The 25,548-nt window shown below is 38.4% G+C and overlaps 1 protein-coding gene across 5 annotated transcripts in view; it reads left to right on the top strand.

Moving 5' to 3' along the window:
• The window catches only part of SFMBT1 (Scm like with four mbt domains 1), a 128,141-nt gene that overhangs the window by 54,204 nt on the left and 48,389 nt on the right, over positions 1 to 25,548 (top strand). For 4 of the 5 annotated variants that reach the window (XM_079933328.1, XM_079933327.1, XM_079933324.1 and 1 more), the window contains one exon: positions 16,340 to 16,494. In XM_079933328.1, the coding sequence (XP_079789454.1) occupies positions 16,467 to 16,494 (28 nt within the window). In that variant the 5' untranslated portion in view covers positions 16,340 to 16,466. Of the gene's footprint in view, positions 1 to 1,157; positions 1,181 to 1,653; positions 1,862 to 16,339; positions 16,495 to 25,548 lie in introns of those variants that run through there. The other variant, XM_079933326.1, reaches the window with a different exon arrangement.

Below are 25,548 nucleotides of genomic sequence, written 5' to 3'. Positions count from 1 at the left end.
TCCTGAGGCTGCTGGGAAAAATTTCCCTTTCTCTTCTTTGTTCTCACAGCTCCCGGGGTTCAGCTTTGGATTTGGACCCACCTCTGCGTGTAGGTCGGCTGAGGGCGTATGTTGTTCGCTCACATAGGACGGGGTTAAAGGAACAGCTGGTTCAGGGGTTCTGGCTCACTCAGGCCGGGGGGAGGGAGGGTTACGGATGTGGGAAGAGCCTCCGGCGGCAGAGGCTGGCGTGACGTTGCACCAGCCTGAGGCGCACTGTGCGTTCTCCAGGGGAGGTTGTCCCTGGATCATGGGACCCTGGCAGTGGCAGGCAGCACAGGCTCCCGGGAGGGGAGGTGTGGATAGTGACCTGTGCTCGCACACAGGCTTCTTGGTGGCTGGCTGCAGCAGCAGCCTTAGCGTCCCATGCCCGTCTGTGGGGTCCGCGCTGATAGCCTTGGCTCGCGCCCATCTCTGGAGCTCCTTTAAGCGGTGCTTTCTTTTTTTTTTTTTTTTTTTTTTTTTGCGGTACGCTGGCCTCTCACTGTTGCGGCCTCTCCCGCTGCGGCGCACAGCCTCCAGACGCGCAGGCTCAGCGGCCATGGCTCACGGGCCCAGCTGCGCCAAGGCATGTGGGATCTTCCCGGACCGGGGCACGGACTCGTGTCCCCTGCATCGGCAGGCGGACTCTCAACCACTGCGCCACCTGGGAAGCCCTAAGCGGTGCCTTTAATCCCCTCTCCTCGCGCTCCAGGAAACAAAGAGTCAAGAAAAAGTCTCTTGTCTCTTTGGCAGCTCCAGACTTTTTCCTGGACTCCCTCCCAGCCAGCTAATGGCGCACTAGCCCCCTTCAGGCTGTGTTCACGCAGCCAACCCCAGTCCTCTCCATGGGATCCGACCGAAGCCTGAACCTCACCTCCCAGCCCCAGTCTGTCCCGGCGGGTGAGCAGACAAGCCTCTCGGGCTGTTGAGTGCTGGTCGGCACCAATCCTCTGTGCGGGAATCTCCGCTTTGCCCTCCGCACCCCGTTGCTGCGCTCTCCTCTGCAGCCCCGAAGCTTCCCCCCTTCCGCCACCAGGAGTCTCCACCCGGGAAGGGGCTTCCTAGTATGTGGAAATCTTTCCTCCTTCACAGCTCCCTCCCACTGGTGCAGGTCCCGTCCCTATTCTTTTGTCTCTGTTTTTTCTTTTGCCATACCCAGGTACATGGGGGAATTTCTTGCCTTTGGGGTGGTCTGAGGTCTTCTCCCAGCATTCAATAGGTGTTCTATACGAGTTGTTCCACATGTAGATGTAATGTATTTTTTGATGTATTTATGGGGAGGAAGGTGATCTCCGCGTCTTACTCTTCCGCCATCTTGAAGCTCCTCCTCTCCCAGTAGTTTTTGTTTGTTTTTTGTTTTGGGGGGGCCAGAAATCAGATTTTGAATTTTGATTTAAATCTTCATTGACTGCTTCTCTGTATTTAGTGTACTCTTTAAACATATTCCTTAGAGTTATAGCGAAATTAATACTGAAGGAACACTTTCTCTTTCAGTTTACGCACGCACAATTTCTCACTATTTGTGAGAAATTGGAAATTCTCCAGTTTGCTTATAATAAGTATAAATGCCTACCAATACTTACTACACTGAATATTCTCTGGTATTTAAAAATATATGTATATATATTTTAGTTGTATAACAAAAACTGGTCAAAAGGGGGCTTCCCTGGTGGTGCAGTGGTTGAGAGTCCGCCTGCCGATGCAGGGGACACGGGTTCATGCCGTGGAGCGGCTGGGCCCGTGAGCCATGGCCGCTGAGCCTGCGCGTCCGGAGCCTGTGCTCCGCAACCGGAGAGACCACAACAGTGAGAGGCCCGCGTACCGCAAAACTGGTCTAAAGGTACAATATATAAAAATTATCTGAATATTAGTTTCAGTTAAACTTTTACTATTTTACAGCTTAAAAATAATTTATTCTTTAAAAAAAACCCAAACCAATTTATTCTACCAAAGTTTTAGTTCAGTAATTAATCATTTGAATTTGCAGTTCGTTAATTCAACAAGTATTATTTGAGTACCAACTGTGTCTTAGGAGCCAGGATTTTAATGTCTCATTTGTTCATGACTCTACCCTGGTGCCCAGCACAAAGCCTGGCATGTACTAGGCATTTAGTAAATATTAGTTGAATGAAACAATGCATGGTCTTGTGGAGTTTACTTTCTAGTGTATGTCCATATCTAGCATTGCAGAGGCCCTAAAAGAAGTAGAATACATAGTCTGTATACATTGTAATGGGATGTGTTTGCTAACCCTAGCTGTGCCAGTTACCACTGCAAGGTGAACACTGGGTGATATTAAAGATTCTACACATTTTGAAACTATCTTGCCTTTCTTATTAGGAATGAAAGTATACTTCCCAGAAGCTCCCCAGTAAGTTTTCTCTTATTTTTGAGCCAGGACTGGGTCACATAGCCATAAGGAAGACTCAGAACACAATTATCTGACAGAGGGGAATGAGACTGCCTGAGCATGATCCATTATGTGGAACATGGGACTTTGCCGTCATGATCAAATGTGGAGTTTGGTGGCAATGAGGAAGAGATGGAGGGAAAGACATATTAGGCTGTGCTAGTAGTGACCATTACAGAGTTGGAGAGAGTTGAACTGGACTGGGCTTAACTTTGTACAGTGCTATGAAAAAAGTAGTTTCTAGGTGTATAAAGGAGTATGGTGGGAATTTAAACGTACTTGAGAAAAAAATCTTAACACTTTAAGCAAAAGTCTCATAAATCCTCTTCTTTGGAGATTAGTTTATCATTCACTTAAAGAATAAGAAAATTATATTTCTTTTTTCAAGTGTTCATTAATTCAGAGTTTTTAGGCTTTTATTCTTTCATATGAATTAACCTAGTTAAGGACCTAGTAGAATAACATTTTGGGAGAAATTCGTTGATGGCAACACCTATCTAGGTACCATTCAGACTCCTGGTTACTTACCCTTGTAGTAGAACAGTGTAGAACCTTGAAGTTAAATAAATGAATAAACAGAAGAACTAGAGTGTAAATCATTTAGGGCCATCACTTTGTGGTACAGGAGATAGACACTTCACAGTCATCCTGAGCTACAGGAAAACTAGAGGAGTTTAGGCTCAGGAATCAGGCTAGGGTTCAAATGCTGCCTCTGGTGTTTCCTAGCTGTATAAACCGACAGGTTATTTAACTTCTCGGAACCTCAGTCTCCTTATCTGTAAAATGGGGTTATCATGTATGTGATAAGTAAATGGTTAGGATTAAATAAGATATAATTTTAAAATAGTTAACACTTATATTATGCTTACCATGTACTGTTGGGCAGTGTTTTATTTACCGTATAACACACAAAAAAAGTGCCAGGCACATACATAGCAGATACTCAAATATTACTTCTTCCTTTTTTCTTTTTTAAGATAAATGGCTAACAAGCATTTGTTGCATTGGAATGAAGTTTCTCATCTGTCATTTGACATGAGAAGGCTGAGAAACAGCAACCATGGAATTAGAGAATAGTTTCCTGGCTTTTTGTAACCAGACATGGTCTCTTCCTGTAATCCTTTTATAAAATTATTAAAAGTGGTACATTTTGACAGCGTTTGTGTTGGTGAATCAAATACCTCTTTATTTAATCAGATTAAAGACATATTGACTCTTTTAACATGTGCTCGTGCTACTGGCTCCTGTAAATAAAGCCTGTAATCAATGAGAAATGTGATAATATTTGAGCTCTAGAAGATCTGCTATTTCTGCAGCTTACAAGATAATGTGAGGATAAAGAAATGCTTTTTAAATGCTTATGTCATATTTTGGTACAGTGAAAGATAATTTCAAAACCATGATTTAGTAGTCTTCGTATCTGGCATAGTGTAGGTGCTTAGTACCCTGGTACTAATTAACAATTGCTGAGGAAACAGGACTGCAGAATGGCCATACTTACAACTGTGAACCAGGAATTTATAAATTGGTTGGCATAAAATTTCCAACCTCATTATAGTATGATTCAGTTTTCAAAATTGTCTGAAATTTTTGTTAGATGTGTATTAAAGAAGGCTTAGAAAAATGGACATTTAAGTGCTTTTAATGGAAAATTTGTGGGTATTGAATTTGGGGTTTTAAAATAAGACAATAAGACAGCATAAATTGCTAAACTGGTATGAGGAAGTGCCTTCATGGATGATTAGTAAACCTAGAAAAAAAAGGTGAAGTGTAAGAGAGGGATTGAAGATGACAAGAAGGTTCCCAAGGTGTAAGATAAGGATTGAACCCATCTAGCTGTTGTAAAGAGTTGTTATTTTGCTCAGATGAAGTATAGCAGATAAAGAAAATAGCTTATAAATTGGAAACACTTAACATAGTAATAATTCTGTTGATTGAAAAAGAATTTCCCTGAACACTCAAAGAGCAAACCCTTAATAATGAAGAAGGCAATCGTATTGCCCTGTTTTGCATTGAAGCCCTCAGTTTGTTTTCCTCAAACCACTCCTCCTTTAGACTTTGCTTTTCCCCAAGTGGCAACTACATCCTTTCTATTGCATAGACAAAAAACTTAAAGAGTCAGCCCAGGTAACGCTCTTTTCTCACACCCCACATCCAGTTTCTCATTTACTATTCTCAGTGTTTTTACTGCTTCTAACCTGGAGTTAGCCACCAACACCTCTCACCTGGATTATTCCAGCGTCTTTTAAATTGGTCTTCCTGCTTCTACTCTTGTCCATTTACAGTCTTTTCTCAACATAGCTGCAGGATAACCTTTATAAAAAATAGGTCAAACTGTGTCTCTCTTCTGCTCCAAATCTTCCAGTGGCTTCCCCAAAACTAAAATCTTCATAGCAGCCTGCAGGTGTACATGTAATCTGGCTCCCTGGTACCTTTCTAAACTCACCTCCTAGATCCCAGCCTTGATCATTCTGCTGCAACAGCAGTGACCTCAGATATCCTGCACAAGCTCTCACTTGAGGGTCTTTGAACTTCTCCTTTTCCTGCCTGGAATGTTCTTCCCTCAGGTGTGGGCTCATGTCACCTCATCACTAAGACCTTAATCACCTTTTTGAAAGTAGTACTTCCGTCCTCCTTCCTTGCTTCATTTTCCTCCTAACATTTATTTTTGTTCAATATGCTATATACACTTTGTTTTTCTGTCTCCGCGCGCTGGATTGTGAGATCCGTGAGGGCAAGGTTTCCACCCCTCTATTTGTTTACCTAAAACAATATGTGGCAGATAGTATGTACTCAGTAAATATTTATTGATTAATTGAGAAAGCAATTCCATGGCAGTTTGTTGTATCACTACTGTTGATCCATAGAGGCTTCTTTAAATAAAATAACTAATATTAGCTGTTGATATGAATTCTAGAATATGGCAATGCTAATTCTAAACACTCATATTTACTAATGTCGGGAAGTACTGCATTAGAGTTCTCGGCTTCCCTTAGAGCAGATGGGTCACATGACTAAGTTTTAACTAGCAGACCGTGGGTAGAAGGGAGGTGCCGCTTGCAGGCCTGGCCCAGGAGAACCTCCCGTGAGTGATCCCCCTATACTCGAAGATTTGAGAACCCTTTGTTGAAGATGGAGGAGGTGTGAGGTAGAAGGCACTTGACTCCATGAATTACCACGTGGAGGGGAGTTGCCCCACTCATTAGGAACATCTGTTTGGACTTTATGTGTGTGAGAAATAAATATCTGTTGGATTAAACAACAGAAATTTGGAATTTATCTTTTAAAGCATTGACTTAACTAATACACAACAGTGACAGCTAAATTATCTTTCCTTGTTCTGTTGCATATCCTAATGGTGACCCAGACTCCTTGTCTCTTTTTGTTATTGGCTTCTGTATTTGAAAATGGGAATGTTATTTTAAAAGCACAGTTGTGTCCTTAGTATTTTTTTTACAGCTTTTATTTTTTTACCTTTTTTTTTTTTACAGCTTTATCAAGATATCCTTACATACCATAAAGTTCACTTATTTAAAGTATACAGTTCAGTGGTTTTTATTCAGAGTGGTACAGCTATCACAACCACCTAATTTTACAATGTTTCAACACCCCTGCAAGAAACCCTGTACATGTTAGTCACTCCCCATTAGCCTCTCCCCCAGCCTGGGCAGCCACACTAATCTGCCTTCTGTCTCTGTGGATTTGCTTCTTCAGTACATTTCATATAAATGGAAGCATATAATATGTGGCCTTTTGTGTTTGACCTCTTTCACTTGGCACAGTATTTTCAAGGTTATCTATGTTGTAGCATGTATCAGTACTTTGTTCCTTTTTATGGCCAAATAATATTCCGTTGTGTTAGATATCCCATATTTTATTTTTCTTTTATTTTTTAATTTTTGGCTGTGTTGGGTCTTTGTTGCTGCGCATGGGCTTTCTCCAGTTGGGGTGAGTGGGGGCTACTCTTGGTTGTGGTGCGCGGGCTTCTCATCATGGTGGCTTCTCTTGTTGCGGAGCACGGGCTCTAGGCGTGCGAGCTTAAGTAGTTGTGGCACGCGGGCTCAGTTGCTCCATGGCATTTGGGATCTTCCTGGACCAGGAATTGAACCCATGTCCCCTGCATTGGCAAGTGGATTCTTAACCATTGTGCCACCAGGGAAGTCCCCCATATTTTATTTATCCATTAATGGGTGGGTGGACATTTGGGTTGTTTCTACCTTTTGACGTTACAAATAATGCTGCTGTGTACATTCATGTACAAGTTTTGGTGTAGACATATGTTTTCAGTCATCTTGGGTATACACCAAGAAGTGAAATTGCTAGGTCACATGGTAAATCTATGTTTAACATTTTCAGGAACTGCCAGACTGTTTTCTAAGGGGATTGCACCATTGTACATTCCCACCAGCCTTGCCTTTATGTTTTATCACCCCCAGAGGAGCAGGGTCCTGGTAAATATCATAGTTCCCTAAGGACTGTAGGTGGGAGACAGTCACAAAGGAGACTGGGAGTGTGGCAAACAGTGGGAGGTTGGCAGCTGTCTTGCCTCTCCTCTCGCTTGCTTATTTATGTAGCCTGTACTACCCTGGCTTCCTTGCTAAGTCTTAGAACACACCTCACATGTCCTCATTCTAGGGCCTTTGTTCTGGGTTTTCCCTATGGCTGGCAGGCTTTTTCCTTCTGTTTGTCCTTCAAGTCTTTGTCCAAATGTTACCTTTTCAGTGACGCTCCCCCCCCTTCCTCGTCCCGGTCCCCGCCCCCCCACCCCCACCTCGCAACCTCCGCATTCAACTTTCAGCCTATGCGTCTCCCCTGCCCAGCTCTATCACTTACCATATTTCGAAAAGTACTTTTTCTCCTTCCCACTAAAACGTAAGCTTCATGAGGGCAGGGATTTTGGCCAGTATTCTTCACTGATAACATCCCTAATATTTTGATAGGGCTTATTAACACAGAGTAGGTTTCTGGTAAATATTTGTTGAAAGAATGAATAAATAACTTTCCATTTCAGAGTAGGTTTCTGGTAAATATTTGTTGAAAGAATGAATAAATAACTTTCCATGTCAGTAAATGCATTTTTTTCTTAAAATAAAAATTTAAGCCATAGAAGTACACATATGACTACATTCTTATCATAAAATGTTTATTCAAAGCAGATAAAGCACAAATTCCCTTTTACCCTATTCCTGAATCTCACTCTCCTAGAAGTAACCACTGGTAGTGATTTGGATGCATTCTTCCAGATCATTTAAAAAGTATCTGTAGATATATAAAGAAATGTATATACTATAGAAATATGTAGTTTTGTGTATGTTTGAGTATGTTTTATAAGCATGCACACACACACAAACTACTGTCTATACCCAAAACCTTTTCATCACTCCCAACATAAACTCTGTACCCATTAAACTATCTCATTCTTTTTAACTCTCATCTTAACGAATGTGCCCTAATTTACTGATTGATATTGAGGTTTCCAGTTTTTCCCTAGCCACAGACATTGCTCAAGCATACATTTAGGCTTTTGCACTTTGTACGTGTGGGAGTGTCTTCTCTGTGTATGCCCTGGAAGTGAGAACAATTTAATCTCTTTCTTTGAAATCGTTATGCTGCTTATTTATTTTTTGGATAGTTTTCTGAAATAGATATTAGAAATTGAATTGCTCGGTTGTAGAGAATACAGGTTAAAATTTTTGATGAAATAAAATTTCTTTCTAAAAGGGTCGCATCCATTTGTGCTCTTCAACCGGTGATAGCAGCATTCATATCTCCATATCTTTACCCATATTGGGTGTTATTAATCTTTTATTTTTGCCAATCTGTGAGTGAAAAATAACTTGTTTTAGCTGTTGATGTTAAACATATTTTCATATGCTTTTAAGTCATTTGCATTTCTTCTGTAAAATTCCTGTTTATATCTGACTGTTTTGCCCCTATAAGGTTTGGTCATTTTTCATTGATTTATAGGTGCTTTCTGTAATTATGGCTGTTAATTCTTTGTCTATTATATTGATATATGCTGGCAGTATTTTTTTCTAGTCTATTAACTTGGCTTTGAAAGTTGTTTATGGTGTCTTTTTGCTAATCAGAAGTTTTAAATGTTTATGTAGTCAAATGTATCCATTTTATAGCTTCCTTGCTTAAGGAAGTCTATACTATACCAAGGTTATAACCATATTCTCTTGTGTTTTTCTTTTAATTTGTTTGGAGTCTTAATTTTCATGTTTTGCTCTTTTAATTCACCTGGGATTTATTTATGTTGCAGCATGAAGTAAGGATCTAATTTTTTTCCTCCCAAAATGGATAGCCAATTCTTTATTATTAGTTTGTTCATCCTTTCACAATTGATATGGGATGCCATTGTATCACAAACTGTACTCTCATATAAATGCATCTATTTCTCAATCTCATTCTATTTTATGGGTGTATTTGTCTTTTCTTGCACTAATACTACACTATTTTAATATTTTGATAGAAGGAACTAGCTTCATCATATATCATCTTTTACAAATATGTAGCTAGATTGTACATTTTCTCTTTTAGATGCATTTAAAAATTAGCTCATCAAGGTGAATAAAATACCCTATTGGGATTTTGATTGGGAAGGAAAACATTTCTCTAACACAGTTTTATTGGCCATGTAGTAATACAATGTATGCTTGTACCATATTTTACTTAAAAATTTCTCATTGTTAGTCCAAAATAACCCTTTTAAAATATTGCCTCATAATTTGGCTTTTTAAAAGATTGAGATATAATTGACATATAACATTGTATTAGTCCAAGTTGTACAACACTGTGATTTGAGATATATATATATATATATATATATATATATAGCAAAATGATTCGATTGTGTATGTATATATGTGTACACAGCATCTTCTTTATCCATCCATCCATGGACAGTTAGGTTGCTTCCATGTCTTGGCTATTGTAAATAATGCTGCAATGAACATGGGGGTGTAGGTATCTTTTTGAGCTAGTGTTTTCATTTCCTTTCATTTCACATACGCAGAAGTGGAACTGCTGGATCATATGGTAGTTCTATTTTTAATTTTTTGAAGAATCTACATAGTGTTTTCACACAGTGCCTACACCAATTTATATTCCCACCAGTGGTGCACAGGGATTTCCTCCACATCCTTGCCAACACTTGTTATTTCTTGTCTTTCTGATAATAGCCATTCTGACAGGTGTGAGATGGTATCTCACTGTGGTTTTGATTTCCATTTCCCTGATGATGTGATGTTGAGCACCTTTTTAAAAAATTAGGGTATTCTTGAGTTGTGGGTTTTATTTAAAGCTTTTACTGGTTTTGTAAATTAATAAGTACTGATTTGTAAAGCTGAGATAGATGTGCCCTGTGTTGCATTTACATAATCATGAAAAAGTTAAGTTAGGGTCAGATTTAACTTAGATGATTTGAGTGGCTAAGATGTGTCAACTTAACAGACTTATTTTTTATCTCCCTAGTTAAACATGTAGCAGTGGGTTAAAAACAATAACAACAAACAACTTAATGAAACAATAGAAAATTTCTACCCATGATAATCAAGTTACATTGACATTTGACAGATGGAAGCATAAGATTTAATTTAGATAGCCTGTCAAATAAGATGTGCACAAGGTCAGGGAGTGATGATTAACCCTTGTGGAGAGTGAAAGGCCAACTGAAATCAACACCTGTTGGGGAACAAAAAATACAGTGACTCTACCACTAGCATTTACCATCAAGGGCAGGGTTAACTTTGCAAATCTGCCCAAAATGGAGCATCTGATTTGCTGAATTGTTTGCACTTACCATATTTACAACATACTTGAAATTATTACTGACCTTCCATTTGTTCGGTTGAGGGAGAGGAGTGCAAATTCAAGCATGTTAGTTAGTGGGAATTTTCCTTTTAACTGTCTGGTAAATATTTACTGAATTAAAGCATTTTCTTGCAACCACCATACATACTAGGTCATATCTTTATAGTCACACTGAGTTTCTGTCCTTCTTCCTAAGTGCTTTAAAAATTATATCCAACATGTTAAATCATTTGGCTGAGGACTCATGCTACAGAAATCTCTCTTGCATTATTGTAACTTTTCTACATTATAAATACTCTTACTCAGTGTTTAATCTTAGCCTTGAAAATCAAGAGCATTAACGTTCAGCTGAGTAGTGTAAGCTGAGAGTGTGGACTGCATGGGTAAACTGAAATAGCATGGGAGGGGAAGCATCATGTAGCTGTTTGTTGTTCAGATGACTTTTAGATCTTTTTAAAAATCTATTAAAGTATAAGTATTCCATGGTGGTTTTATTTTATATTGATATATCACTAAAAATGAAGTAGCGAATTCAGTTCAGTTTTATTCTACCTGGGTTTTGTTTCTGTTTTCTTTGTGTGCCTGTGTGTGTGTGTGTGTGTGTGTGTGTGTGTGTGTGTGTTTGACATCAAAGCTGGTTTTGTACAATTAGCTTTGCTTTTTTAAATTGTTATTTTTGTTTCTTAGAAGTGTTTCCTATTTTAAAATACTGGCTTTAGTCTCTTTTATTAGAACCTCCTGTAAATATCTAGGCTGCTGTTTAGTTCACTGAAAGATTCTTAAATAAGATGAACAAGGTCCAGATTAGTTAGTTCATGAGAACTTATTTAAATAAATAATTCTGATGTATTCTGGTCACCACAAGAGGAATTATAATACCAAAATCAGTGATAAATAAAGACAGTAAAACAGTTTAACATGAATAGGAAATAAATGAAAAGTGAATTAAATTTTTATATTTTAAGCTCCTTGATATTTTATTGTTTTTTTCTCACTGCATAAAAAGAGAGCAGACTAGCAATAAAGAGAAAGATCTGACAGATGTTCTACAGCAAAAGGCTTCATCAGTTTATTTCTCATGATACTATTAAGACAATGAACTGATTATTTATTAAAATCTAAGTGATGCTGTAAGATCAAAAAAATGTCACAGCCCTTTTTAACAACTTTGTATGTTGACAGATGGTAAATGGTCTTCTTGCAGTGATGTATAAAAATACTGGGGGCTTCCCTGGTGGCGCAGTGGTTAATAATCCACCTACCAATGCAGGAGAGACAGGTTCGAGCCCTGGTCCGGGAAGATTCCACATACCGCGGAGCAACTAAGCCCATGCGCCACAACTACTGAGCCTGTGCTCTAGAGCCTGTGAGCCACAACTACTGAAGCCCATGTGCCTAGAGCCCGTGCTCCGCCACAAGTGAAGCCATTGCAATGAGAAGCTCGCGCACCGCAACGAAGAGTAGCCCCCACTCACTGCAACTAGAGGAAGCCCGCGCGCAGCAACGAAGATCCAATGCAGCCAAAAATAAATAAATAAAGAAAGAAAGAAAGAAAGAAAAATTTTAAAAATACTGAATCACTACACCTGAAACTTATGTAATAATGTGTGTTAATTATAACTTAATTTTTTAAAAGTTACATTCTTAGTTTTAGCTACATAAGACTTGCATTTCCCCCAACTCATGTCTTTTTGGCTTTGAAGATTTATTAATAATAATTATTATTATTATTGCACTATGTGGCTCGCTGCACAAAATATGCTGACGTATTTCAAGAGTTTATGAGTGTAAGCAGTGGATGACATCTTCACAACCTAGTAAACCAACAGATAATTTTGTTACATCAGACCCATTATGAAGTTTCAAGACTATATGTAGAAATGACCCTAAGTTAGTGCCATAGGAACTTGAATCTGTCAATATTGCATAACAGTTAACATTAACTCAGCATTTACTATGTAGCTCTATGCTACGTGCACTTCATTGTTTATCCTACTTATCCTGTCAGTCCGGTGAGGTAGGTACAGTACTGTTACACTCCATTTTATTAGTGATGTCATTGGCACCAATAAGGTGATTGTTGAAAGTCACATAGCCAAGTAAACAATGGACACAGGATTTTGAAAAGTTAATATAAATAATAATTGTCCTTCACTTGCTTTTTTCATTGAGAATATAGATGACATTCCCATATGCTTTTATGGATCTACTTGAATTCTTCTAATGACTACAAATTATTTCCTAGTGTAGGTGTATCATAATGTCTGTAGCCATCTCATTCACATTTGATGGACATATAGGCTGTTTCTGGTTTCTCACTGTTACAGATAATACAGCAGCAAACATCATTGGCTATGTAGCCTTCCACACATTTGTATTGTGTGAAAGGTTCTTTTGTTGTTGTTCAAGAGTGCTTTTTTTAAATTTATTTTTTATTGAAGTATAGTTGATTTACAATGTTGTGTTAGTTTCACGTGTAAAGCAAGGTGATTAAGTTATACATACATATATATATATCTATTCTTTTTCAGATTTTTTTCCATTATAGATTATTACAAGATATTGAATATAGTTCCCTGTGCTCTACAGTAGGTCCTTGCTGTTTATCTATTTTATGTATAGTGTGTATCTGTTATTCCTAAACTCCTAATTTATCCCTCCCCTGCCATTACCCTTTGGTAACCATAAGTTTGTTTTCTATGTCTGTGAGTCTGTTTCTGTTTTGTAAATAAGTTCATTTGTATCACTTTTTTAGATTCCACATATTGTGTTGTGTGAAAGGTTCTTAACAGTAGAATTATTGCTCAAAGAGTTTGTCTTTTAAATCTTTATATGTTAAATTATTTATCATTAAATTCCTCTCCAAAAAGGTAGTACCAATATATACTCTCTCCCTTTGTCTGTCTTCTTTGCCAACTCCGGAGATTTTCAGTTTTAAAAATTTTACCAGTTGGAAAGGTGAAAAAAATAGTATTTGATTAAAAAGTCTCATTATTGCACTACTAATGAGATTGAGCATATTTTTGTAAGTATTAACTCTCATTTTTAGTATGGATTAATTACATATTTTACCGATTTTTCTTTTCTTTTTTTCTTGTTGAATTATGGGAGCTTGTATTTGGAAATTAATCCATTATCTTACATGTTGTTAATATTTTCACCCATCTCAACTGTCTTATTTATTTATTTTTATTGAAGTAAAATTGACATATAACATTATATTAGTTTAAGGCATACAGCATAATGATTTGATATCTGTATACATTGTGAAGATTACTGCAATAAATCTAGTTAACATCTGTCACCATACATAGTTAGAAAAAATTTTTTGTGTGTGATGAGAACTTTTAAGACCTACTCTGTTATCTTTGACTTTTATTTACGGTGTCTTTTGCCATGTAGAAATTTTATACTTTTATGGTTTTTTGTCACTCCTTTATGGTTTCTCTGATTGGGTCCAGAGTAATTTTTTTTTTTTCCCAGAGTGATGTTTTTAAAAACACAGATTTGATCCTTTCTCTGCTTAAGAAAACCCTCGGTTGCTTCCCATTGAGAGGCACTATAATACAGCGTTTGAGGACATATAATGTGGACGTTTTGCTAGGTTTGAGACCTGGTTTTCCTACTTAACTAGCTGTGGGACACTGGCAGGTAGTACCTGTTTTGTGCCTGTTTCCTCATGATAGTGATGTCACCTTGTCCAGTTGTTGAGAGTATTAAATGGATTAATATGTTTAAGTGCTTTGGACAGTACCCAGCTTATGGTAAATCCCCAGTTTGTATCAACTGCGGTATTCCTACTCTTCCTGTCCAGTTTCATTGTGTGCCACTTACCCAGTTGGTTCCCATGCTCCAGCCACAGTGGCCTGCTCTCAGTTCCTCCCCACCTTAGAGCCTTTGTATGTGCTGCTCCCTATTCCTGGACTATTCTTTCCTTTCTGCCCTTTTTGCCTACCTGCTGTTTCCCCTTTAGTGTCAGCTTAAATACCTTTCCCCGCCCCAGGGACACTGTCAGTGACCTCTTAGTTTAGGTTAGGTCTGCCATTATGTTCTATCTTAGCACCTACTGCTGCTTTTCCTTCATAGCACTTTAAATAATTGTTTTAAATTGTTGGCTTAAATTGTCTTACACCAGTTGAAAATAAGCATCATGAATGCGGGAACCAAGTCTCTCTGGATTGCTTTACCCTTATTTCCTAGAATAGTGGATGGTAATGAGCTAGTGTTTAATAAATATGGGGAGTGAATGAATTGGCAGGTGGAATGGTACAGTTTGAATGTTTTGGGCTTGGGGTAGGAAAGTAAACTGAGAGAAGAAAGCTTATTTAGAGGCTTTAAATCTCACTACCAGGTTTCTATTCAGTTGTTCCTATCTGCGAAAGTGTGAGTTTCAGTGCTTATGTTGTTATATGAAAAGATTTTGGATAACTGGCAGTTACCTCAAATGGGATATCCATAATTTTAACTGTTATTAAGATTTTCTCTATGCTCAATATGAAATTTAGTTTTAAAATCTGAAAATGTTACACTCATTTTACAGATTTTAAAAATGGACATAATAGGGCTTCCCTGGTGGCGCAGTGGTTGAGAATCTGCCTGCCAATGCAGGGGACACGGGTTCTTGCCCCGGTCCGGGAAGATCCCACATACCGTGGAGCGGCTAGGCCCGTGAGCCGTGGCCACTGAGCCTGCACGTCTGGAGCCTGTGCTCCGCAACGGGAGAGACCACAACAGTGAGAGGCCTGCGTACCGCAAAAAAAAAAAAAAAAAGGACATAATATAGTCTGTATAAGATTGCATATTTAGTTACGGGTAGAGCTGGGACTAGAATCTGGGTATCCCTATCACCCAGCTCACACTGTTGTACTTGAGGTAGCTTGTACCTTTTCAAAGAGTATGTTAAAATTTAAACTAATTTTTTCTTAGTGCTTAAAAGATTTTTATGATAATCTTTTACTGGGGATCTAATACAGAATCAGAATCTTTTTGAGAGGTTCAGAGTTGTTTGCTCTTGTAGGTATCACCCAGGCAGCTGTGGCTGTTGAGTTGCTATTCCACCTTTATAGTTTTGTGCATTGTTGCCCTTGAGGTTAGTTCACATCACGCCTTCCTGCAGCAGCTCCTTTTCCCCCTTGCATTTACTCTTTCTAATCTGTTAGGCATATATAAAGGCAGTATCTTAGATTGTTCTACATGTATGTAAAGCAAGAATAAATAGATTCATCCATGCTGCAGCATGGATGGGCCTCAAAAACATGCTGAGTGAAAGAAGTCCACAAAAGACCACATGTTGTATGATTTCATTTGTGTGAAATGTCCAGAAGAGGCAAAATCTCTAGAGACAAAAGCAGATTAGTGGTTGCCTGAGGCTAGGGATGGAATGGAGAAGAACTGCAAATGGGGAATGAAGTTTCTTTCCAGGGTGATGGAAATATTCTAAAATTGGATTATAGTGATGGTTATACAACTGTAAATTTACTGAAAATTATTGAATTGTACACTTAAAATGGGAGATTTTGGCATGTGAATTATATCCCAATAAAGCCTTTTTAAAAAAGAATAAATGGTTTCAGAGGTTATTTTGGAGGGATTGAGCTCTCTTTATAAGTGTAATTGTAGACAAATATAGTTGATACTTTTTGGTTCTGCATAATATTCTAGGTAAATGAAATAGAAAACTAGATAAAATAATATGTCGTATCCTGAATCTTATTTACTGGTTAAGACAGGGCATCGAAAGCTAACTTTTCCCCCCAGGATTTCATTAGGAATTAGAGTTTTTGTGGATAGTGGTGCTCAGTATTATAATCTAAGTTGAAGGGGTAGTGATTCATATATATGTTGATTTTTTGTGATTTTTAGATATCAAGGTCTTGATAGCTCTTTCTCTCTCTCTCTCCACCCACACACACACACACACACACACACAGTCTTCAAAATTAGAAAAGGTGTCAAATTTTTTTTCTCTAGTTCCATCTATTCTGCCAGTGTATTTTTGTTTTATCTGCCCTTTCAACCCACCAGAGTATCATGTCTTATGACTGAATAAACACTGGGCTGCAGCCTGTTAATGTGTTCTTTTTGATTTTTCAGCACTTTCATTTGGACCCTTGGATGCCCATTGAACAGATGCTTGAGAACTGCAAGTAATCTTCAGACTGTAGCATAACTATAAGGCCTGTCCTCTGTGTGGGGAGGAGATCACCCATGTGCTGTGGAAATGAACGGGGAGCAGCAGATTGATGCAGGTATTGGTTTTGCTGAGCAAAATCCATTCTTCAGAGTGCAGAATTCCATTACTTACCTGTGTTATGTTGTATGGCTTATCTGTCTACCACTAAATGGGAAGCTCTTTGAAGACATGAGTTGTCTTTCTTTGTACCTGGCAGAGAACCTGGCACTGAGGGGTGGGGGTGGGCATGTACTCAGCATGTTTGTTGAAAAAGTAAGTAACTTTTATGAGCAGACTTCGTTAAAAAAAAAACACAAAGTTTCTTTTGAGGTAATTATTAATTCATAGGAGCTTGCAAAAATACTGACAGTTCTCATGTACCATTCACTCAGTTTCTACTGTAAGTTACATCTCATTTAAGTATAGTACAGTATAAAAGCTATGTATAAAATGTATGTAGTTCTGTCATTTTATCACGTGTAGATTCCTGTAAGCACCACCTCAGTCAAGATACAGAACTATTCCATCACCACACAGAGCTCCTTTGTACTGCCCCTTCATAGTTACACCTACTCCTCTTCCCCAATATTCCCTAACCCCAGGTAACCATTAATCGGTTCTTCATCTCTATAATTTTGTCATTTCCAGAATGTTACATAAATAGAACCACACAGTATGTGACTTTTTGAGATGGACTTTTTCACTCAAAATAATGCCCCTGAGATCCATCCAAATTCTTGAATGTATCAGTAGTCTGTTCCCTTTTATTGCTTGCTAGTATTCCGTGGATATACTGCAGTTTGGTTAACCGTTCATCTGTTGCAGTACATTTTGGTTGCTTCTAGTTTTTGGTTTTTATGAATAAAGATGCTATAAACAATCATATACATAAATTTCATTTTTCTGGGATAAATGCCGAGGAGCACAGCTACTTTCCAGAGTGGCTGTACCATTATGCATTCTTAGCAGCAGTATATGAGATCTGATTTCTTCACATCCTCACAGCCATTTGGTATTGTCACTATTTTTATTTAAGTCATGCTGATAGATGTGTAATGATAGCTCATCCTGGTCTTAATTTTCTTTCCCCTATTGGCTGAATGCAAATGATGTTGAACAGGTGCTTACTTGCTATCCCTGTATCCCCTTCAGTACCATGTCTTCGTATTTTTGGCTCATTTATTAATCATATGGTTTGTTTGCTTTTTAATTAATAATTTTTTTAACTATTGAGGTTTCCTAAAAACATCTTTATTGAAATATTTTTTAAAGATATAATTCACATACTATAAAATTTACACTTTGAGAGTATACAGTTAAGTAGTTTTTAGTATATTCAGAAAGTTGTGTGACCAACACTACTACCTAATTCCAGAACATTTTCATCACTCCTCAGAAGAAACCATTAGCAGTCATTTCTTGCTTAATCTACCCTCTGGCAACCATGTCTACTTTCTGTCTCTACAGATTTACCTATTCCTACTTTCTTTTTATTAATGTTTGCATGGTATATCCTTTTCATCCTTTCACTTTCTTTTTTTTTTAAATTTTATTTATTTTTGTCTGCACTGGGTCTTTGTTGCTGCACGCGGGCTTTCTCTAGTTGTGGCAAGCAGGGGCTACTCTTTGTTGCCGTGCGTGGGCTTCTCATTGCTGTGACTTCTGTTGTTGAGAAGCACAGGCTCTAGTCACATGGGCTTCAGTAGTTGCAGCTCGCAGCTCGGTAGTTGCGACATGCAGGCCCTAGAGGGCGCAGACTGGCTTTAGTAGTTTCGGTGTGTGGGCTCGGTAGTTGTGGTGCATGGGCTCTAGAGCGCAGGCTCAGTAGTTGTGGCCCACGGGCTTAGTTGCTCCGCGGCATGTGGGGTCTTCCTGGCCCAGGGATCGAACCCGTGTTCCCTGCATTGGCAGGCGGATTCTTAACCGCTGCACCACCAGGGAAGTCTCTCATCCTTTCACTTTCAACCTGTGTAAATTGTTATATTTTGAGTAAGTTTCTTGTAACAGCATGTAGTCATTAAAATTTTTTTTTTCAGTCTTGTAATTGGTGTCGATCATTTACACTTAATGTAATTATTGATATGTTAGGGCTCACGTCTGCCTTTTTTTTTTTTTTTTTTTTCTTTCCCCCGGTACGCGGGCCTCTCATTGCTGTGGCGTCTCCCATTGCGGAGCACAGGCTCCGGACGCGCAGGCTCAGCGGCCATGGCTCACGGGCACAGCCGCTCCGCGGCATGTGGGATCTTCCCGGACCGGGGCACGAACCCGTGTCCCCCGCATCGGCAGGCGGACTCTCAACCGCTGCGCCACCAGGGAAGCCCCATCTGCCATTTTTGTCCGTTTGTTTTCTCTGTTTTTTTAATACATTTATTTATTTATTTACTTTTAGCACGTTGGTGCGCACAGGCTTTCTCTAGTTGCTGCAAGCGGGGGGCTGCTCTTCGTTGCAGTGCACGGGCTTCTCATTGCTGTGGCTTCTGTTGTTGCGGAGCACAGGCTCTAGTCACACGGGCTTCAGTAATTGTGGCTTGCGGGTCCAGTAGTTGTGGCTTGCGAGCTCTAGACCACAGGCTCAGCAGTTGTGGCGCACGGGCTTAGTTGCTCCACGGCATGTGGGATCTTCCCGGGCCAGGGCTTGAACTTGCTTCCCTTGCATTAGCAGGCAGATTCTTAACCACTGCGTCACCAGGGAAGCCCTGTTTTCTCTGTATTTTTGTTCCTATCTTTTCCTGCCTTCCTGTGGGTTACCTGAACATTTTTTTAGAATTTCATTTTGTTTTGTCTATACAGTGTTCTTGAGTGTATCTCTTTATATAGCTTTTTAGTGGTTGCTCTAGGTATTACATTATATATACTTAACCTACCACACTCTGCTGGTTTTATCATTTTGTTAATTTGAGTGAAGTGTAAAAATTTTACCTATTTTTATGTCTCTTTTCCTACTCTTATTTATAATAAACTTGTCTTAAATATTCTTCTACATGTTTTGAGAACCACATCAGATATTGTTAAAAGTTTTGCTTCAACTGTCAAATATAATTTAGAAAATTCAAGAGGAGAAGGAAAATGTAGTATGTTTTCCAGTATTTTTACTCTTCTCATTGTTCTTTATTCCTTCCTGATTTTCCAAGATTCCTTCTCTGTCATTTCATTTCTGTTTATAGAACTTCCTTTAGCCATTTTATTAGGGTAGGTCTCTTGGTGATAGAATTCATTAGTTTCCCTTCATCTGAGAATATCTTAATTTTGCCACTTATTATTAAAGGATATTTTTGCTAAATATAGAATTCTGAGTTGAAAGTTCTTTTCTTCATCTCCTGAAAAATATTGTGCCTTCTGGCCTCCCTTTCTGATGAAAATTTGCTGTCATTGGAATTCTGTCTCCCGCCACTCCCCTTAAAAGAGGTATTGTTTCTCTTGCTGCTTTGAGGATTTTTTGTCTCTAGTTTTCAGCAGTTTGACTCTGTGTATCTGTGCACAGATTTCCTTGGGTTTATCTTGTTGGGAGTTTTCTCACCTTCTTAAAAGTATAGGCTTATGTCTTTTGACAAATTTGGAACCTTTTCAGCCATTATTTCTTCTAGGACTTCTTCTGCTCTGTTCTCTTTGTCTTCTTTTGGGACTCTGAAGACACTTTTGTTAGGTCTGTTGCTATTGTGGCATAGCTCTGTGAGGCGCTTTTCATTTTTTTTTCTCTCCATTGTTGAAATTGGGTGTTTTCTATTGCTCTTTAGTTTTGGTGTTTCTTTCCCTGTCCTCCTCATTCTGCTGTAGAGCTTATCTGTAGAGGAGTTTGTTTTGTTTTGTTTTTTGGTTATTGTATTTTCAGTTCTAAAATTTGTTTTGAGCTGGGGAGGAATGAAAGATGGGAATAGCTCCAACTTAAAGAGCCACAATCCCACTATTCTAACAGAGGTTCTGTAACTTGTCTTGATAGATGCTTTTCAGTTTGTTCTGTGCCTTCAGTTAATTTCAGAACTTTGAAATGGTCAATTTTCATTGTTTAGCCAGTATTTTTGCTGCTTTTCTGGAAGAGTGGGTTCACTGAGGTACTCACTCCGCTATTTAGGAAGTTGATTTGTTTTCTTTCAAGTGTTATTATTAACTCATATCATATATACATTACATATATATTTTATATATGAATTTGAATCTATTGCTGTCATCATTCATTTGATGATCAAATTGCCTCATTCTAGACCAATGAGAGTTCTTTCAGATTGGTTCCTGTGTTCTTTGGATGTGATGTCATATATCTTTGATAGTTCTAGTCCTTGCTTTCTGGTATAATAAGATTCCAAGGTACCTCTTGCACATTTCCTGCCCCAAGCTTGCAATTTGCCATTTCTCTGAGGAGCTCTCTTTTTTTAAGTGGATATGATATTTACAGTCTACAATCCAGGTGCTGGGGTGCTCATTGATAGCAGATTGCCATTTCTTCTAGGTCTTATCCATAGCGATAGCTAGGAAATACACGTCTTTTGAAGAGAAAAGAAAATCAGATGGCTTCATCTGATATTTACAATTTTAATTTAAAATTACAGGGTTTTTATTTCTTTGATTTTATATTCATGTCTCTTTTCTTTTAGAAATGTGTTGTTTTGTAATGTCTTTAGTATCATCACTTATTTGTTTTTATCCTATAATATTCATATAATTTTTTCACAATAACAATACCAACCTTCCAAATATCAGTAGGATAATAGTGTATAGTTTAAGATTTCTTTATGTTTTTGCCTTTAGATATATTCCACTTGGGTTTGTAGTCAAAATTTTGTATTTTATTAATGACTTAAAGGGATCCTGTTTTCTTTGCGGTTTTGACACCAACAGTTAGGCATATTTAAGTTCATTTTCAGTTTTTAGAATTTTTAATTTAAATGTTTCTGAATTGTGTAAAGTATATACATAGTTACAAAGTCAAAATTATATAACAACATTCCCACTTTCAGCCTGATAGTATTCATCCTTTTTATTCTTCTCCATATATACAACAAGTTTTATTACTTTTTATTCTATTTTTCATGTTTTAAAATGTAAAAAGATATGTGTGAGCATTTACATATATATTCATCTCTCTCTCACCTTATACAAAAACTAGAGCTACAATAAAAACTGCTGTGTGTTTTGCTGTTTCACTTAGTGTATACTGAAGATTATTCCACATCAGTATATGGAAATCATTCTCATTCTTTTTTACAGATGTATAGTACTGGATGTATATACCGTATTTTATTCACCCTGTTCCTTATTGATGGACATTTGGGTTGTTTCCAGTCTTGGTATTACATATAGTACCGCAATCAGTAGCTTTGTACATATGTCTTTTTGTATTTTTGCCAGCATATCTTTGGGATAGATTCCTAGAAGTGGGATTGCTGGATCAAAAGGTAAATACATATGTAATTTTGCTAGATATTGCCAAGTTCTTTCACCGGGGTTGTGTCGTTATGCTTTACCTGCTTAATTACCTGCCTCACCATGGAGTGTGTTGTCAGACTTTGGAATTTTTTCCATCTGATATCTCAGTGTAGTTTCCATTTGCATTTTTTTTAAATGAATAAATTTGCACACGTTTCCATATGTTTAAGGACTATTTGCATTTTTAAAAAATAAATTCTCGGGACTTCCCTGGTGACGCAGTGGTTAAGAACCCGCCTGCCAATGCAGGGGACACGGGTTCAGGCCCTGGTCCGGGAAGATCCCATATGCCACGGAGCAACTAAGCCCATGTGCCACAACTACTGCACCTGCGCTCTAGAGCCCATGCCACAGCTACTGAGCCTGCGTGCCGCAACTATTGAAGCCTGCACACCTAGAGCCCGTGCTCTGCAACAAGAGAAGCCACCACAATGAGAAGCCCATGCACCGCAACGAAGAGTAGCCCCTGCTTGCTGAAACTAGAGAAAGCCCATGCACAGCAACGAAGACCCGACGCAGCCAAAAATAAATAAAATAAATTTATTAAAATTAAAATAAATAAATTCTCTTTTCATGTGTTTTGCTGACTTTTCTATCAGATCATTAGTCTAGTTTCTTCTCAGTTTTTAGGTAGTTTTTGATGAATGAGAGATTTTAGTCCTTTCATTCACTGCTTTTATTGTTGTTATTGTTTATTTTTAAATCAGCGTGCTATTTGAGGGACTAGGGTTCTTGCCAAGGACCATGAATATGAATGTCCAGCCTTGTTGTGTTTTAGTGATGGAAGTTGAATTTCTACTGGCTCATACTTCCAGGATGCTCCCAATAAAGTCTTTGTTGGTTTGTTGTATTTCTAGGGAAAATTTTCAAATACATAGAAATGAAAACAATATAGGAAACACCCACGTACCTACAATGCAGAATTTAAAAATTAATAAATAATAAATTAACATTGTCCAATATTTGTTTTCATTTTCAAAATTGCGGTAAAGTATCCATAACGTAAAATTGACCATTTCAACCATTTTTAAGTGTACTGTTCAGTGGCATTACATTACATACATTCACGTCATTGTGCAGCTATTACCACCGTCCATCTCCAAAACTTTTTCATCTTCCCATACTGAAACTCTGTACCCATTAAACACTAACTCCCCATTCCCCTCTCCCCCCAGTCCTTGGAAACTACCATTCTTCTTTCTGTCTCTATGAATTTGACCACTCTAACTACCTCAAGTAAGTGGAATCATAGAATATTTGATCTTTTGTGGCTGGCTTGTTTCATTTAGTGTAATGTTCTCATGGTTCATCCACATTGTAGCCTGTAGCCTGTGTCAGAATTTCCTTCCTTTTTTTTCCAGAGATGTGGTGCTTTATATATATATATATATATATATATATATATATATATATATATATATATATAAATTTATTTATTTATTTTTGGCTGCATTGGGTCTTCATTGCTGCATGAGGGCTTTCTTTAGTTGTGGCGAGCAAGGGCTACTCTTCGCTGTGGTGCACGTGCTTCTCATTGCGGTGGCTTCTCTTGTTGCAGAGCACGGGCTCTAGGCATGCAGGCTTCAGTAGTTGTGGCACGTGGGCTCAGTTGTAGTGGCTCATGGGCTCTAGAGCTCAGCCTCAGTAGTTGTGGCGTACGGGCTTAGTTGCTCTGCGGCATGTGGGATCTTCCCAGACCAGGGCTCGAACCCATGTCCCCTGCATTGGCAGGCGGATTCTTAACCACTGTGCCACCAGGGAAGCCCCTCCTTCCTTATTATGACTAAATAATATTTCATTGCATGCATATAGCACATTTTGTTTATCCATTCATCTGTTGATGGACACTTGAGTCAGTTACTTCCGCCTTTTGGCTATTGTGAATATTGCTGCTATAAACATTCATGTATAGATATCTGTTTGAGTCCCTGCTATCAGTTCTTTTGGGTATATACCCAGAAGTGGAATTGCTGGATCATATGGTAATTATATTTTTAATTTTTTGAGACACCACCAAAAATTTTTCCACTGTGGCTGTAACATTTTATATTCCGAGACCAGCAGTGCACAAAGATTCCAGTTTCTCACAGCCTTGCCTACACTTATTTTCTGCTTTTTTGATAATAGCCATCCTAATGACTGTGAGGTGGTATCTCACTGTGGTTTTGATATGCATTTCCCTAATGATGTTGAACATGTTTTCATTTCTTAAATAAAACATAATACAGTTTAAGGCTCTTTTGTACTTTCCTTCTAATCTTCTTTGCTTCCCTCCCTCCCCAAAGGTAGCACTGTTAATGTATATTCTTCCCATCCTTTTTTTATACTGTTATTGATTTGTATTTATAAACATTATATTGCAGTTTTGTTTTGAAGCCTAAATTGTATCTTGTGCTTTTCATTCTGCACCTGCTGTTTTTACTTGATGTGATTTTTTTGAGATTTATATATGTCAATATAGTTCATTTATTTCAGCTGCTATATGTAGTAGTACTCCGTTGTAGGATTGCCATAATTTATCTATTCTTCTACTGATTGCTTCTGTCTGTTGCTGTTAGAAACAGTGCTGTGGTGAGCATCCTTGTATTTGCCTCCTTGTGTTTGTGTAAAGCACAGGCTCCCCAAGGGTATACTCATTCAGCAGCTGTTTATCACAGACTTCCTAGTGACAGGCATTGTTTTGGGCGGTGGGGATAGTCAGTGAACAAAACCCTGCTCTTAGGGAGCTTATGTGAATTGGGATTATTGGATTCCAATGGAGTGTTTGAATCTTTGCTCACTCATCAAAAATGTATTGAGTCTCTGCTGTGACAGAGATGTAGGAGTGACCAAAACAAAGTTCCTGTCTTCACAGAGTTTATTGTCTAATGGGGAAGATAAAAAGACATGGTATGCTTGTAGATAGGAATGAATGCCGTGAAGATAATGAAAGCAGAGGCTGGAGGTTTCTACTTCAGATGCACACTGATGGAAGGCCTTTCTGGTGGAAGGCTTTTCTGGAGAGGTGTTGAGTAGAGGCTTGAATGACGTAAAGCTGTCAATGACAGGGGAATGAGTCTAAGCGGAGGAAATAACAAACGCAGAGACTTTGAGGAAAGAACATGGTTAGAGAGGAGTGGCAAGAAACTCAGTGTCCCTCGAGTGCAGTGAGCAAACAAGAGGCTGGTTGGGGATGCAGAGTCAGGGTCGGGAACTAGGGGTCAGATCACATAGGGCCTTTGCAGTCTCCCAAATTTTAGATTTTATTGTGTGATTAAAAGGTGAAAGATATTGTAGTTAGACCTTGCACTTAGAGAGATAGCAGTAGAAATGGTGGAAGGTGATTAGATTTGGGATATTTTTAAAGGTAGTGCCCAGAATTTTCTGATGGATTGGATGTGAGATGTGAAAGAAAGGGAAGAAAATAAGGATAACTCCACAGTTTTTGGATTGAGTCAAAATATCAACCATTGGTAACTTTTACTCAGTTGGAGAGTACTAAGGAAGAACAGATTGAAAATTTAAGTTTGAAATGCCTATTAAGGATCTCAGATATTTGGCATTAGATACTAAATTACAGTACAAAGGGTTTATAGTAGTTACACTCTCACCAGCTTTATGTGATCTATTTAGGTGAATCCCAGATAGATCCCAGCAGGAGACAGCATGTCACACTCTATGGTGTTGAGATTCATTGACAATCAGTGCACTAAGGGAACCTGCTATTTAA

This window comes from Stenella coeruleoalba (genome assembly GCF_951394435.1).
Source record: "Stenella coeruleoalba genome assembly, chromosome: 10".
In the NCBI taxonomy this organism is placed as follows: domain Eukaryota; kingdom Metazoa; phylum Chordata; class Mammalia; order Artiodactyla; family Delphinidae; genus Stenella; species Stenella coeruleoalba.
The sequence above is the reverse complement of the archived record's forward strand: the minus strand, read 5'-3'. Positions and strand labels throughout refer to the sequence as shown.